Here is a 17,737-nt window from a genome sequence, read left to right as displayed (position 1 = left end):
CTTTGTGTCCCATTCATCTTTGCTGCAGTAAAAGAGGCATCAATTTGGCGGTTGAGAGTGAAATACACCACTGTAGGTAGAGCCTGGTATGAGCAGTTGATCTATTTGTTGTGGTCCTGTTAGTACACAGTCCTTCTTCTCTATTGCTTTAACCCGAAGGAGAACATACAGAACAGGGTAACATGTGTACAAACACAAGTCAACACATGCACTAAAACCAATTGTGACTGGGCCTGTGAAAACAGGGCATGCGGGCACAAACTACACCCCATCACTCTACAGGTAATATCTCAGTACTGGAACTGAATATTTGTATTCTGTAACTTGCATTGCCATATCATAATGGTATAAAAAGTTGTGAGTGATGAAAGTTTAAAAAAGTAGGCAAAATCATGTACCACATGCCTTATTTTTGCAGGCCCAGTCACAATTTCAGATGCTTATATATAAACTATATTATTAATACACTCTAATAGAACACACATTGACTAAGAGTAATCACTGTGGAACCTGACCTGCTTATTAAACATGTCACCACTAAGTGAGGTCAAACTGTATGTGCGGAGATTATTGTTTCAAGGAGAAATACATAATCTTGAGTTCAACTATAAAATGTTTTACTGATTAGGCCAGAAAATATAATACATACATACATACCTGTAACTTCACTAAGGTAGATATTATTATAACTATGTAGCTTTCACTGCAGTTTCTATTAAACCACAAAATGTTTAGCTATGATGGTAAACCTATACACACACCAATTTTCAAGTTATTCCCATTTACCCTATAATCATCCACAGCTCTATGACTATTTCATTTTTGCAACAAACTAGTACATGAACTTTCCTTAATATGTCCTTATTGTACACCAAATTTCAAGGAAATATATTTGGCTTTCATAATTTATGGAAAAAGAAACCTCACAATACAAGAAAACAAAATGAAGAAATTAAGGCAAACTTTGAGGGCTCATATTTGACCAATGGATTACGTATGTGACCTTACTCACAATCGGTATATACGTTGCTGAAGGTGGAGGGAGCTTGTACAAAAAATCATTTGGAGAAGGGAGTATGGAGTTATACATTGCATTATTTCCTGTCAATATATGGCGTGGCACACCAGTTTTCTTGGGTACACAACTCACTACTGTGTGTCTTGATCCCATAATGATAATTCTAGTGTTGCTACAGTATTTGATTGTAACTGACTTTGATATCTAGTACCATCAAAATATTCTAATAGAACAGTCACATTTCAATAAAACAGACAGGATGTTTATTATTCACCATCCCACTAGGGACCTACACTAAACCCTGTGAAGCAGGGAGTTAGAAACATAACACTTAAAACATTGTTGAACGGAGAAAAAGATCCCAGACCAGATGGTGACTTGATCCACAGACAGCTTGTAATCTACACAAGTGGCTGGGGAACCACGTAGAATAGTAGTCTCACCCCAGCAAGACTAGCAGAATAGATAGTACAGGACACTTTCATGCCTCTAATATCTATGTGATAGCTAAGGCCACTCCAAATGAGACTATAATTTCCAGTCCTCCACCCACAATAGATATTTTTAACTCCACACAATCGACTGAAGCCGTTCTTCACGGCAGAAGACATTACAGTCTGTACAATCATAGTAAAGGATCTATGACACAATACACTTACGTACGTACAATACAACTACAAAAACAAATACAACAGTTACAAGTTCAATAATCACAAACAGGACAATACACACACACAAAAATAATCATTAAAAAAAACTATTAAAATGGAGTTTCCAAAACCACTTAATTGCTGTACTAGCCGCTATACGGAAAAAGCCCATGTAGCCTTTGTAAAATGCACAATGAAAAATTGTTCTGGTGGTTGCTAGCTAGGGATTGCTTACAAAGAAGCCAGATTGCAAACATGCTCCCCTTACAGAGACATGCATACAGGTACAAAAACAACCATACTAGTAAAAACAGTAGTAGTCTCGTGTAGCCAGACCACTACTTTTTCTTTGTGTGTGTAGACTACATAACAAGCTACATAAAACAACTCACGAGTTCATGGAGTTATACAGCGCTCGCGACCGGGATCAACAAGTTTTATCGCCAAAATATTGCCTTGATCACTTGATTTTATCTTTCCAAAAGCCTTGATTCTCGATCGTCAACCGTAAAAGCTTAGTAAATTCTTGTGTTACCCCTTGCACCAGCTGCAGGTTGGGCATTATAAAGAGTAATTGTAGTTACTTCAAGGTGTTCCTCGAGGTGTTCCGCTCGGTGTTCTGAAGCGAGGTCTGAAGTTTATCTTAGCCCACGGAAAGAGCTCAATTGCAAGGTAAATTGCTACTTAGTTTCTTGATTCTATTTTGCGGTAGTTATTTTACAAGGGTGCGATTGGGCGTACGCGTGGTGAAACAGGTGTGGTGTTCCTGATGGTTGTCATCCTGTTGTAAATGGGACACGTGATACATTCTAGTTGGATTTTGGTAAATCAATAACAAGATAACTGACTAGTATTTGATGTGGCTATGTACACAGTCTTGTGCAGCCAGACCCAAGTTTTTCTTTTTGTGGGGGCAGAAAAAGGGTCTAACACTGTACAACAAGTCTGTGCTATCTATCCACCACAGCAGTCAGGGTGAATATTCATTGGTGTCCCTAAACCTGTTTAAGCATCAGTGTATTAAAAACAAGCAGCCATCAAGCTACCTTTGCCTGTTCTGAAAGGCGAAGTTTTCATTTCAGTATTTAGATCACTATACATTCTTGTTGAATAGCACTTTTATTTTTTTCAATAATTGATGAACAGGCACACAGGTCTTTTCCAATCAGCAGCAATCAACATTCACCCTGACTGCAATGGAGCGTTACACAGAATTATTAACATGAGACACTGAACACTACATGAGACTGTCATCCCATTAGCCACTACACTACTGGTCTATGACTATGGTCAAAGTTAACAGATCAACTTGTCAAAATGTGTGTTTTTACTAGACTCATTTTATATTTTGTAGTTTCATACACAGTACTTACAGATCTAGAGCATTGGCCATCCTGGGAAAGTAGTTTCACCATTGTCCTTTGATTAAAGTTGACCTTCTTTGTTGACTATCACTTTGGCTGTAGTTGTAGATCATAGTACAGTAGCTATTAGAGTGACACTCCCTTGTATATTATGTTGTATATCAGAAGAGATGGGTCCAACAGTACATATATAATATACATGGACTTGATTTGTTAGAGTTGTGTGTAATTTACATCCCATTCACACTACCTTCTAGCCTTGGGGGGGGGGGGGGGGGGGGGGGGGGGGGGGAGGGGGGAGCATAGCACAGCTTGAAATAAAGTACAGTGTGAATCAATTGAGTTGTGCTGAACTGGTCCAGTATGGCACAACAAGAGGTGGGCTGGCATGGGTTGGTATTGGTCCAGGATAGAATACAGTCAGTGTAAACACATTCTGGTCTGGCCAACTCTGGCTAACAATAATATTTGCTTCAGTTGGCCACACAGCAAGTATATTAAAACTGTTCTACAAAATGGCTGCAGACCTCCAATAGACTCTTTTGACAGTTATGCTCTGGAGACATGCTAATATGCCAAAAGGAACAGTCACTAGCTTAAACATGGCAGCCTTTACATTGTATGACTTCAGCTCAGAGGAGGTACGACACGAATTAAGCGCTATTGAAGAGAATCCGCATTGATTGCATTCTTCAAATAATTAATTCACGGAAAATCAATCCATAGACAAGATTTGATGAACTGCAAAGCTACTTAGACACCTGTGCAGATGATTTTCACTGGTTTTCTCCTTGCTACTTGGCTAGTTATTCATCACGTGACGGTTCCTCCATTAGGCTATGTATATTGAAACTGAACCACTGGGGTTGAATGGGGTAGACTGCACCGTTGGATTAAGCATAAGAAAAGAGTTTGATCGGCACGTATTTTTCGTTGATAACCCCATGAAATAGCTTCCCTGTACAAAACATATGCGCTCACGTGTGCGTATCGTACCTCCTCTGACTTCAGCTGGCTCTACACTTCATAGCTATGATTCTAGTGCTTTTTTATCAAGTGCCTAAGTAACTAATCATTGTGTGCTTGTGTTAGTGTTTTTGGCGCACACTATTGAACTGATGTCTGATGTAGTGTGAACAAGAACCAACCTGAGTTCAAGTTCAATAACCCAAGTTTGGCATAGTGTGAATTGTGTGTTAGAATATTTTTGTAACCAGTTGTTTTGTGTGTGTACATGCATGACCATGTTAGTCAACACTCATCGAAATACTTTGATAATAAAGATGTCTGTCCATGGTCCCCATTTGTGTACAGTAAGTGTAGAACTCAAACCATTACATGTTAGGATGGTCCCAAATTGTTTATAACAGAGCAGGTCACACTTTGTTGTAATAGTCCAAACAAGTCGTATTCACGCGTGCGTGCGTGTGTGTGTTTGATGTAATGTAGTGAGGTAGGTAGTTTACTGTATGAACAAAAATGTGTCAACATTTCTAAATGTGAATTTATGCCTATTATGAATATTAAAGGTTCACCTCTACCAGTAGCAGTTATATGGTATCCAATAATGCAAATTTATAGGTGGAACCCTTCATTACGGATATATGGACACCATGGTACTCAGGACACCTCTCTGCCACATGTTTTGAGGGGAAATTATTATCTTTTTGCTGATTTTAAGGTTGATCAACAACAAAAATTTCTCCTTAAAATATTAGACCACCATATGGTACATATGGGATTGTTTGCAATTGTGCAAAAAATATTTTTACAGTACTCAGCTACTAAATGATTGTACAAAACAACGACAGTTTCCTGGCTCAGGTCAGAATGAGATTACCTTCTACACCACACTATTCAGCATATTGTTGTTAGCCATGTAGTTGAGCTCAACTGGTTGTGACTGACTAAAATGTGTTGGTGGGACATTGTGTTTGTGACCTTAAAATATAAACCTCCATGTTACCCTTTCAAAAACATCATCCTTATTTGTACATGTTTACTACATGTCCTTTTATTTCAGACTGCAGTGAGTTTCAGCTATGTATCAGATGTGACCAAACAACTTGAAGGTTAGTTTGTGTGTGTGGTGTGTGTGTGTGGTGTGTGTGTGTGGTGTGTGTGTGTGGTGTGTGTGTGTGGTGTGTGTGTGTGGTGTGTGTGTGTGGTGTGTGTGTGTACACGTTAGGTACATGGTCACATAGTGTTACATACACAACATTTCCAGTAGGGATATTACACATACAATATTTCAAGCTGGAAGTGGCTGGTATTGTGTGTAGGTGTATGTGTGTGGTGTTAACCAAGTTGTGGTTTTGTAAAATAATTTTATTTCTCTGTAAAAATATTTAAGCTGGCTCGGAACAATTTTCATAAGGTTTCAGCAGTGTTATGCAAGCAATCACATTAGCTATGAGGCTTAAAATATAATCATTACTGTGGTTGACCACCAGTTCCTGTCATTTGCAAATGAATATAATTACTTCTTTTAATATATTCACACAGATATGAGCAATTAAACAACTGGAGGTGAAGTAGTCTAGCCAGTTACTAGAGGAGGAGTCTGTATCATAGAAGGGACAGCTACTACGAAAGAGTTTCACAAGAGTGAATGGTGCTCGTGAACATGCAACTAACCATTAGGTTGGTCCTGGATACTTTGAAAACTTAATTTCACCTCTGTGTCAGGTGTGTGCGTGCGTGTGTGTGTGCGCGCGTGTGGGGGGGGGGGGACATGTCTTGCTTAGTATTGTGGGTTTATGTTATCGTGGAACACTTTGCATTTGGTGTCTCTCTCTCCGTGATGCCTGAACGGTCCTCCTGTGCGTTGCTAGTCCTATTCTAGGAAGACTTGACTGAACAAGACTTGAGTATACCTGAGTGGAGCACACACATCCCAGTGCTTTTTCAATGGGTGGTGTTTTGTGTGGTTGATGGAGGCTTTTCTTTGTGTAGTGATATACTTGCTACTCACTACTTATAATATATTCACACAGAAATGATGACACAACACTTTGTTATGAGAGAGCATTTCCGATATTGAATGACACTGATGAACTAGGTTGTAACTGTGAAGAATCATACAGAAATATTGTGGTCTGGTTCACTTCATTTTATGATAAGCACATACCGGAATTAAAGCCAGACAGGTGAGTTTGTAAGTCAAATTATTTTTTTGTGTTATCTTGTGTATAGTGTATGTGTTTATGACAGTGTATTGTTGTGTGTATGTACATGTGATAGCAGTAGTCAAGCAGTTGGAACATTAGCCAGGTTCCCAAGCTCAGTTCTGAGTTTCTGTCACTGTTATTTGATCAAAAACCTTTACTTCTGATATTTTGATAGATGGCTACAGTATATATACAGGTGTAAAAATGAGTAGGGTTGTAGTGTTAACATAGTTAAACAAAATACATAATATGAATGATGGAAGCTAAATATTAACACCTCATTGTGATTTCTTTGCACCAAGAACTAAATCACAGAAGATATACACTCATAGAAACCAGAAAGGACACATGTCACACATGAGCTTATAATTGTGACATAAAATGATGGCAGTGTGTTGCTTTGTTTGAACTCTAGCATGCCGACTGTGGTCAGGTTAGCTGACAGATCAAAACTCTAGTTTAGACAATTGTTGAAATTCAATATTTAAAGCATTTTGGCCAACTGTGGTCGCTCGCCTGGTTTACTGAAGTTGTTTTTGTAGAAACATGTGCGTGCATGCGTGCGTATGTGTGTTTACCTATAATATTTGTTTGTCTGTACACACCCACGTGAGCAAAATCGTTAACGCTAAAATCAGCCATGCAAGAAGTAAATGTGAAATGTAGTCTGTATTAAACTTTATATTGGACCCATTATTAACCAGGGAAGCTAATACTAAACTGTCCTTGTATAGTGGGTGTGGTCTGGTATGACTTTGTTGATATCATCATGAGACTTAGTACACCTTAGTACAGGTTACTAGTCCTACACTTTCCTCCTGGAATATCAGTGGTGTAGTGTGAGGTGTACCTAGTTTATGAGTAATGTTTTAAAGTTTAAAGACTTCACCACAATCACCGGTAGCTGTTGTATGGTGTCCAATAGTACCAGTAATAGTTATAACACACAATGAGGTTGATGGTAGTAGTGTATGTTAGGGATCATGAAGGTTTGTACTTTCTCATAATTGTATTGAACGATACCTTCATGGCACCTTGGCAGGTATAACCAAGTCCAGAATTAAGTACCTTCAGTATGACCCCCAAAACGCTTGCAAAAAGTTGCTACGAATTTAAAAAAAAATTATTTTGAAGAATTTGACTGACTTGTACTTGTTTGACCTGTAAACACAACACATGAGGTGACATGTTACTTTTGACTTGTTATAGTATTGTTTTTGTCATTTGCTGAAGTGTTTTATTGTTGCAACCTTTTTTTACTGACAGTGTGACTCATCTACTGGTTGACTTGTTTCCATAGTAACCAAAGCAGTCCTTAGTGGTGAGTAATATTGTCCAAAATCTGTACTTACAGCAAATGATTGTATTTGTGGTTACAGCAAATGATTGTATTTGTGGTTACATGTGGTGGTTAAGTGCAGTATCAGAATTGTTGTTAGTGTTGCTATGATTGTTCATAGGATAATGGGTGTAAGATGTGAAGGAATCAATAACAATGGAAGCTTCTACAGAAACAACAACAAAAAAGTGAAGGTCATATTCTAAATTAATATATTTGCATATTAGCTTTGTGTTTATCATACAATGTGGTATGTAGTGCTGTATAGGGACCATGAAGGTTTGGGTGTTCCTGCCCTAAAATATCACCCAAAAACTACCCTTGCTTTTTTGTTCATGCCAGCCTGGCGGTATTGTTTAGGTGTAGTCAAGTACTAAAATACATTTAGAGTATCCCGAAGCACTTCTAACAAGTTTCTATTTTAAAGTTTTTTCAAAAAATTTGTATTAACTGACTGACTACCTGATTGACTGATGGCTCTAGCCAAGCACAATTGGCTTATTTCTTTAATACAACGTCACTTTGCTAAGCCCAAGACATGCCTGTTTGCCAAATGTAGCAGCAAAAGTGCACGCTTGTCTCCCATTTCTTTCTTCACTACCACATACGTAAGTATTGACTTCAAGATAACACGTCATAGCTTCAGTGCTGGCTATTATGAGAATCATCCGTAATTTGCATAGTCAGTGGATTGATTGTAGAGACACCTCTCATATTGTTCTTTGTAACTTTTTCTTATACTTGTTGTATATTTACATTCCTAACTTATATTGTGTATGTCCATAGATTGATGTGTGTTTTCTTTTTGTAGTAAAGTATCATGATTTCCTGTGATGTAAAAGTATTTCGTGGCCCATTCCACTTTTGGACACCAATCTGCATCTTATGGTGTGTGGTGCATCACATGGTGTGTGGTGCATCACATGGTACCACACAAAACTACAAGAAAGTGAAGAAGTAGCGAACAAGCTAAGAGTGTTTGATGGCGTCCCTGTAAGGTGAGTATTATTTAGAAGCACTATATATCCTTTAATAAAGCTTAAATTACTCACTTATAAGGCTTATGTTGGCCACATTAATTGGTTTCATTAAACAAATGATGTGGGAGAGGCTAGACATAATCTATTTGGCATTTTAATTAAGTTATGTGTTAATGGTGACTACAGGCCATGCCCAAAGTAAACTGAGGTTTTAGGTTTGTCAGCCACTAGTGTTGTGTAGCGAAAGAGAATGGTTGTTCCCTTCCCCTCAAGTTATAGCCAAAAATTGGTCATTGTTATCAATGCATTTTGTCTACCTAGTAGGTAACCTATCTCATGAAGTTGATGGATATACCAGGTGGGCATTATTATGTATGAGAGTACAGTAAGTGTTTGATCATCCAAACAGCATTAATGACTGAATATTATGACAACTACTGTATGTTCTATTAGAGTAGTTTAATAAACCTGTTTGTAAATGAATGGGCCAGACAAATCCACTTATCTGAACACAATGTGATTGAACTAATTACACATAATGAAGGTCCCACTGTACTAATCACATTTACAGTTCCCTGTTATGTTGTTACCTCTCATAACAGTAACAGTGTGTTCTATTCACTAGAGTGACAGTGATTGTGTTGCTATGGTTACAGACATTAATTGACTTGTTTTCTTGTTGAATCTTTTAACTGTATTACTTACCTGTGAATCGTTCTTTTTTTTGCAGGATGTGCTGAAGACTTTGGAAAAGAAGAGAAAAGCAAAGTCAAGTATCTACCATGAAAGGTAGATACATCTTTTGGTAAGAAAGTCATACGTCATGCACAGATTCCTTGATCTCATCCATTAATCTGACATAAAAATTAAAATTTTGATTCTCGTGCCATGTTTGGTTGTGTAATTGCATATGCTATTTTGCCGTTAAATTGTGATGTGTGACCAACTAACTACCTCTGATATGTGTCTAGTCTCTCATGTTTGTACACACTGACATACTGGTATATGTAATGTACTGTAATTGTGTTCTCAAGTGCTAGCTGGAAAGATTGCACATGTACTATGCATGGTAGATGGATGTTCCCCTCACTGTAACATGTTACATGATACATACACCTCACATACATGGAATAGTCATGTTACAGTAAACATGCATGGAAGTCGCATGGTACACATGCACAATATCTTGAGGTAACTAGTTTTGTGTACGATACCGCCCAGAGGTAACATTACACTTGCGAGCAGTTGACATTCGAGTAGCCAATTTTCAACCCACGATTTCTTTGGCACGTGTGTGCTAACTAACTCATCAACTGTAGCCACGGTAGGTGAGCTCCCTCGGGTGGCTGCTCCAGTAACCGCGTGCCTTCGCACGTGATGTATTCCAGTTGTGCGTCATGTCAAGTTGTGGCCTGGATTTGAGCACTCACAAGGGATTGTAACATTACCTCTGGGCGGTGCTGTAGTTCCTTTTAACATGCATAATGAATCCATCTGCTACTTATGTTGGAAGTGCTTCCCTTTCTCTGCAACACAACACAAACCACAGAACTCTTCCAGCCTGTACCATCTTATAGTGGTTCTTTATGAAGCGCTTAAATCAAAACCAGTCCTTCATGTTTTACAGTAGCATAGAATATTTTATAACCAATTGTTTTAGTGTGTACATACATACTGTATATACTGTACACATGTTAGCTAACTGTACATTACCAAATACAAAGTGGAACTCAGCAAGATGGCTTTCATAATCAAGATGTCTGTCCATGGTCCAGTACAATTAGAAATCACGACACTTCACAGTTTAATGGTCCCAAATTCTTTGAGGCTGAACAGCTCAGACCTTGTTGTAATAAACCTAACAAGTCAACACCACTAGCAGTTATATGGTATCCAGTAATACAAAATTATAGGTGGAACCCTTCATTACGGACATGTGGACACCTTGATACTCAGGACACCTCTCTAAGGAGGACACTGGTCTCAAGGTATCCATAATAGAAGTGTTTATTGTTCACGTTAAATGTGGTGGGTGTACAGTAACATGTCATGTAGTGACCTACATACTAATTGTGTTAACTGAATGAAATATGTTTTTGTATTGATGGGCGATTATGAGTTCATAATATATATACTGAGGAGAGTATCCTACTCTCATATACCCCCGTAGAAGGGCGTATCGTGAAGTACTTCTGAGTTTGCCTGTTTTTCTTTGTATAATAAATGATGTCATTAGTTGAACATGGTATCAATTGAATGTGTGCCTAACAACATCACTAGCAACCAAATTAACTCCAGCTCTAAGCGTTTCTCACCGAACTACAATCGTTCCTTCATAAGTTAAGACTGCTTCGTAGGCATTTCTTGCTAGGCCATTCGCGAATACAGCTATCCTGAACATCGCGAGTGTAAAATGGTGGTAACGATTCTTGCACTTTTACGGCTGCTCATGCATCACAAACTACAACATCTTGTTGTTGCATCATAACTTCACAATACGCCCTTGTACAGGGGCATATGAGAGTAGGACACTCTCCTCAGTATATATATTATGAACTCCTGGTACTGCATATTATGACCATTGAAAATGGAAGTTGAAAAAATTCCTAAAAAATAAATGGCACTTGACTCTTGAGCAAATCATAGTGTAATTACATGTAACTACACGAAGAACTGAAATATCTTAAATACCTGTGTGCTACTCAAGAAAATCACTGCTGGTAACCTAAAGGAGGCTGTACCATGTCTCACAGGTGAAGTGTGGGCAACCAAAGCCCGGCCTGGACTTTCACCCATTATGTGAGACATGGACAGTTGGCCCCAGTTAACACCACACAACCATTAACTGATATTACAGCTGGGTGGGCTGCCTCCTCAGTAGAGATAACTAGCGCCTCTTAATTGCAATTAAAAGTTATTTCGTAAAATTCCGTATACTCAGGAGCCAGTGTGTCAAAGGTGAGATCAAATGGTTTGAGTCTATTGTTCTTAATACTGGTTTGGCACTGAAGATAAAGCTATAATATTGACTAAGTGTGTAAAACAAAGATTAGTTGGAATACATTTGAAGCCAAGCCCGATTAAGGAGTATACCAGCTGTTGAATGGGGACCTGGTGTCAGCATGAAGTAGCCCACCAGTTAATGGGCACATAGTGTTAACTGGGGTTGGGCAATATTGAATTTTGTGACATGCCATTATTGCAAGTCATTTAATGTGATTATTGCAATATTGCATGTGAAAATTGAAACACAACCACGTAATTTGAAAAGTCCGTAATAATTTTCACTGAGAATTAGTTTACAAACACAACTTCTTTGCTAACAAGTTAACTAATTGACATAGTTAGCAATAATATACATGAACTGTATAAATATGAGGTCAAGAAGCGACAAAATTAGATGATAAATGTGATGATTATTGTGAAATATAATGATATCAAGGGTTAACAATAGAGGGAGGGAGAGTATCCAATGCTCAATAGGCCTGTGTAATATGAGCGCGCACCTTGCTTGGCTTTTCTGGCCAGACGTGTTAACAACCTCAAAGAAGGAGCAAAAAGAGGCGCGCGTTTGGACTGCGATATCGATACGATTTTACAGTGCTGTATCTTGTGAGCTGGCCGCAATGGCTTCTAAAAGACCGCGGTGTGAAGAAGCACCCAAGCCCAAGAAGCAGCGTCAGACAAAGGTCATGCCGAAGAAAACGTGTAAGACGTTACAGGATTCTTTGAAATCCCTAGACGCGAGTGTTCTTGTAAGCGAAGCAGTCATGTGTTTGAATCAAGAATTTATGAATAGCCCACTGATGTGTTTCATTGAAGAACTGCGTAAAGAGATGCAACTGTTACAAGGACTGGTCGAGAATCATCGTCAAACTTTTGTAACGCTTCACTGCGAGTGCAAAAAGGAGAAAAACTTGCAGATGCGATTCCAGTTAAGGTGGCTGGAATATTGTAGCGCATTTCTGTTGGAAGAAAAATACACTTTGGCAGCTATTCATTTGGTAGAGACCCCGGAATTAACAAATGTCAGGCAGAAATGGCTGGATTTCTTGAAGGAGCACACCATGTCAGTCCTTATTTGTAGACCAGTTATGACATCCTTGTCATCTGCAGTATGTAACACACTCCTGGAACATGTATCATCATTTCAAACCAAACAAGGTAAAACAGCTACAAGTAGTGTGGCTCCTGATATTGAAGAAGAAGGAGTCTATTATCGTTTTGGTGGAGGAGCCCTATGTGAAATGCTGCAACGACGATACAAGCAGATAAAAACATCAAGGAACAAGAATTTGACATCAATAGAAATAAGTATGTTGCAGGCCATCAACACTAAAGATAAATCCGATATACCTGGATACCTTCAATATAGAGATCGAGGTTTTATGTACTTCCCGCATAAGGTATTTATACCATTTCTACAGAAAATAGATACTAAAGTTAAGTTGCTTGTGAACATAGAATCTTTAAATGAGCATGGGGACAACTTGATAAAGGTAAGTCATACTCCTTGTGTGTTCTCTACTGAATTACTTAATTTTTAAAGGTTACTCACGATGAATTGAGAAAAGGCACATACAAGGATGATTTCAGTAGTGCATTAAAACAGCGACTTCCAGCAACCATTTTTGACAATGAAAGCGAGTTGGCAATGAATAACATATACTAAGAATTTACTAGGAAACTTTGCAATGCAAGGATTCAGGAATTTATATCAGCCACAAAACAGGAATTCGCAGCCAAGAAAGGATTAGCATCAACTGTTGATACAAACTTACGTACTACATTATTAAGTGACCATACAAAATTGTCCAGTAAAGTAGGAAAATAATATTATGTTTGTTTTTGTGGGATACATGTTATAGTCTATATACCATATATGTACGGATTTTCAAGGTACACTGTATTAAGGTTTATCATGAAATTTTCATTGGCAGACAAACAACCACAAAATTCATGTATTTCAAAAATTTGTACGTAAGCTTTTATGTCATTAAAGGTTCATAAGCCCAAATAAATAATACAAGAGGTAATAATAGATGTATTATGTCATTCCAAAGTTATCTTGGTGCCATACGTCTTCTTCTTTAGGGGGATTTCAAGGCAACTAAGTGTCTGATCACGATATCCAGCCCCACTGTGATGTACAGCAGCACACTGTTTCACTAGGTGTGCACATCTAGAAGTAGCATAGTTGCAGGCGTCAAGTTTTCCACCTGCGTTGTGCTTAAACTGACTAAAGAGACTTTCAATGGATGAACCAGATATCCTCAGTGGAGAAACAAAGTACCCTGGATATTTCTCAAGAAAATACTTACAGAAAGCTTGGAATCCATAAATGTCTATACGTAGCAAATCCCATGCTGGTAAAATCAAAGAATAAAATTACACACAAACAATTAATTAACTTACTCTGCCATGATAGAAAGACCTTTTGTGTGCTAGACGTATGGGCAAAATCTTTATCTAGACAATAAATAATTATTTAAGGCATGTTGCAAGTGCAGTCAGCAACTAGTATAGTACCTTCAGAAAGCAGTGTTGAAATCATGTAGTAAAATACTTATAGCCTTGAGAAATGTTTTGTAAAACAGTGGAATCCATGGAACAAATTTTGTCATGACAAAGAAATCCCTTCTCAAATATTAGGCTACAAGCTTCAAGGTATTTATGGGCTTCAATGGTAGAAGCTACATTGGGCGGTGGTGGTTCTTGATGAATATAGGAGTACAACTCTGTTAATACTTCCTCCTGCTGCATAAACAACTTTAACTTTAAATATATTGATAAATTTAACAAACCTGCATGATTTTGGCCGGCGAAACGTTTAGCTTTGTCCAAGAGTCCCTTAGTACATGTACTTCTTTCAGACGTGGAACCATGTGGGTCTGTTGTTGTCTGGCTCTACCAACCTCTCGTTTATACATAACCACAATGGTGGCCCACCCAAAAGAACTCTGTCCTTTTCCACATTGAAAAAGCTTAGTACCTCCAATCTTCAACGAAAATAGAGCATTAATCATATTCTTGAGCTGTTAAATGTTTATTAAAAAGTGGAATTAAAAATTCACAAAGTTGTTTACCTGGTGTGTTGGACAGACCAACCAAAAAATTAAGTCTGGAGGACTAAACGGATTGATGAACCAAGGCTCAAATTCAAACTTGTCTGTGGAGTCAGCTTGAAGAGAATATGCACCATGCTGTCCTTGAGTAGCCTTGATGGTTGTAAGATTTGCAGCACAACCATCACATACTAACAAACTAGTCTTCAATCCATGATGTTGGAATAGTTTGATAGTCTCAAGCACACATGTCAAAACAAATTTGCTGTCAACTGAATCAGCACAAGTAAAATATGGACCAACAATGTCATAGGTGCTGGTCAAATCACGCCACAAAAATTGAAGTATGTAAGATGTCTGTGCTACAACTTTGGGTGCCTGCAGGAGCTGGTAAACATCAGTAAGTGACATCAGATCTTTATTGGTCATTGCTAGTCCAGACAATGTGTTATTTCGTGAATTCCACATTAGTTGGCATGCCACTTTGACCTCATCGAACACCAGCACACCATCTGACTTGGGGAGATGTTTGCCTTGCTTCTCACACTCAGCTTTGAACAAGACATACTGAGCAACCTGGTCAGATATGGAATTGCTACTGGCACCTGGTTCATGCAAAAATGTACCAGTGTATGATTGCAATAATGACCTAGAAGGCAGCTGCAAAATATCAAAGCTCTTAAGTGCTTCATAAGCTGCGGCACTTCTGGTAAAAATAGCAAAAGCTATAAAATAAAGACCACATATGAACTCAAATTGACATACTACAATAGCCTTACCAATCCGGATAGTGATCATATTCCATCGATTGTTTCGTTCGCCAGTGACTAGGAAAATACAAATTGCATTAATTTTATTTTTTTCGCATTTACTATCTATTCCCTACCATTCCTTGCTTGATCTTCCTTAAATTGTTCCAGCTGATCCCTCTTATCTGTCGTCCATATCTCCCTTAACTTGTCACTAACACCATGGGCTTCTCCTTCCTCAAATATATGCTGTAATTCATCAACAGCAACACCATCGACAGTACTCATCACATCACACATCTGTGTGTGCTGGTGATCCGACAAAGTTATCTTGGTACTTTCATATTTGGCAAGCTTCCTCTTATCAATATCTCGTTCCATTGAAGCATTTTCTCTCCTCTTCATTTGACTTCTTGGGGACATATACGATAATCTAGCTTTTTAAGAGGAAGCTTGCCTTTTGATCTTCCTTGCTGGACTCTCACATTTGGTGCGTTGTAATTGTCTGTCTAGATGAGAGATTAATCTCTTGCAAGCTGAGCAGACAACTTCAGCTTTACATTTGTCTGCAACTGGGGCATTGGATGGCAGTGTAAACAACCGATTACAATTGACAGACTCCACCCGATAAAATGGTGACTCTGTGTATCTCACACTCTTTATGTGGAAACGTATCACCTCATGGTAGTGCTCCTGGTAATATGTCCACTCTATCCCTGGACAAAATTTGTATGGAGTCGTCTTGCTAAACCTTTTCAACAATTCGTGTACTTCCTGCTGGTTGCTGAGAGTGCCACTTTCCAGTTCTTGCAGTAAGACGCGTACTTGATATCTTCCATCTTCTTGAAGCGTTATCTGAACGCGAGACGTGAAACCTAGGGGCAGATGATAGGCTAATCCACGCTGTGTAACAACCATTATAGGTTTATTTCCGTCAAGTGTGTATGAAAGGGTAACTACGAGCTCTGGAAATTTGGGTCCTTCCTTACTATAGATCCATTCCAGTTGAAGCGTACTCGAACCATCCATCGTTTCATTACTAGAAACATCCTCCTGTTGAACATCAGCTGGGGGTTCGATTCTCCGGGAAGAAGACTCCTCTCTAATCTGTCGACGTGCCGGGTTACGGACTGGAGTATCCATGACGCGCACACAATGGGTTCCACTCGGCTCCAATATCGGTACAAAACATTGAACCGGCTAAGTCAGCAAGAAGCGACTAATCCAATTATTAACACACATTCGAATTACAGACAAGTACGATGATAATCGATTTTACGTCTAGCCAGAAGCCATCCAAGGTGCGCGCTCATGTTACACAGGCCTATTGAGCGTTGGATACTCTCCCTCCCTCTATTATTAACTCTTGATGATATTGTGAAGGCAAAATACATGTGATAATGGTATTGTGAGCACTTGACTAGGCGATATTGGCAATTTATTGAAATATTGCCCAACCCTAGTGTTAACTGGGGTCAACTGTACATGTAAATACGTATAACAGCATTTGACTCTTGAGAAAATCACAGCATAATTGCATGTACTTCACACAACACTAAAGTACCTAAATACCTGTGTGCTACTTAGTCAGCTCAGTAACCTAAAAGAGGATGTACCATATCTCACTGATGAAGTGTGGGCGCCCAAAGTTCCACCCGAAATTTCAGCATTTTTCAACTTCTGACTTAGGATGAAGATTGGACTATTGAAGAGCAAGTCCCTCGTACATGTGACTATTATTTTTCTACACAGTTAGACAGCTACAGTAAGTGCTGCAGGTTGTGTTACTAATACATTGTTGCATTGTTACACATTTCTGAAAAGTTATTCATGAATGTTAAGCCATTATTAAAGGTGTTCATCCACTAGTCCATTTGCAGCTCCCCTTTAGCCACAACAATCCTCACACACAGTAACATATTTGCCACACAGTATACATTGATAGGTGGCATGAAATGTATGTAGGAGTATTGTGTGTGGTGTTTGTTTAGTCAAATTCCTTTGTAACCAAGTTGTGGTTTTGTATAATAGAAACATTTCCAGGCCAACAATTAGTGGTGAGCCAGCCTTGGTAGGCAATGTCATCTGCATCATTATTATTGACCATGTTCCAAGTGAAGTTTTGATCCTCCCACAGTTAACAAATCTCTAGCCTTTCTTCTCTTGTATACTATAGCCTCACCTCATTGAGGTTGGAGCATCATGCCTATTCATAAGTATACACTTATTAACCATAATAAAGTACAGAATAATATGTAATGCGTGCTTAATATGTACGTATGCTTAACCACCAGACAATCAAATTCTAAAGTATTTCAACAGGGCTTTGCATGTAAATGTACTGTATATCCAAAAATTCCCTCACATCATAGACACTTCACCATTGCCAGAGACCATTGTGG

The 17,737-nt window shown here is 38.6% G+C and overlaps 2 protein-coding genes across 3 annotated transcripts in view; both read right to left on the bottom strand.

Moving 5' to 3' along the window:
* The window catches only part of LOC136258921 (dnaJ homolog subfamily C member 8-like), a 110,723-nt gene that overhangs the window by 18,207 nt on the left and 74,779 nt on the right, over positions 1–17,737 (bottom strand). The window contains exons 1-2 of one of the 2 annotated variants that reach the window (XM_066052311.1): positions 2,061–2,216; positions 1–146 (exon numbers count right to left, since the gene is read on the bottom strand). The exon at positions 1–146 is cut by the window's left edge and continues 33 nt beyond it. The exons of the other annotated variant lie outside the window; for it this stretch is intronic. The gene's annotated coding sequence lies outside the window, so the exon portion shown is untranslated. Of the gene's footprint in view, positions 147–2,060; positions 2,217–17,737 lie in introns of those variants that run through there. 2 annotated transcript variants of the gene reach the window in all.
* Positions 14,072–15,758, bottom strand: LOC136258317 (uncharacterized). Its single transcript, XM_066051642.1, has 5 exons — positions 15,473–15,758; positions 15,366–15,413; positions 14,608–15,311; positions 14,326–14,556; positions 14,072–14,278 (listed from the first exon to the last, which is right to left on the bottom strand). The coding sequence occupies exons 1-5, from the start codon at positions 15,756–15,758 to the stop codon at positions 14,072–14,074; spliced, it is 1,476 nt and encodes a 491-aa protein (XP_065907714.1).

Source organism: Dysidea avara, chromosome 6, assembly GCF_963678975.1.
Source record: "Dysidea avara chromosome 6, odDysAvar1.4, whole genome shotgun sequence".
Taxonomy (NCBI): domain Eukaryota; kingdom Metazoa; phylum Porifera; class Demospongiae; order Dictyoceratida; family Dysideidae; genus Dysidea; species Dysidea avara.
Note: the sequence above shows the minus strand (reverse complement) of the source record. Positions and strands in the feature narration are given on the sequence as shown.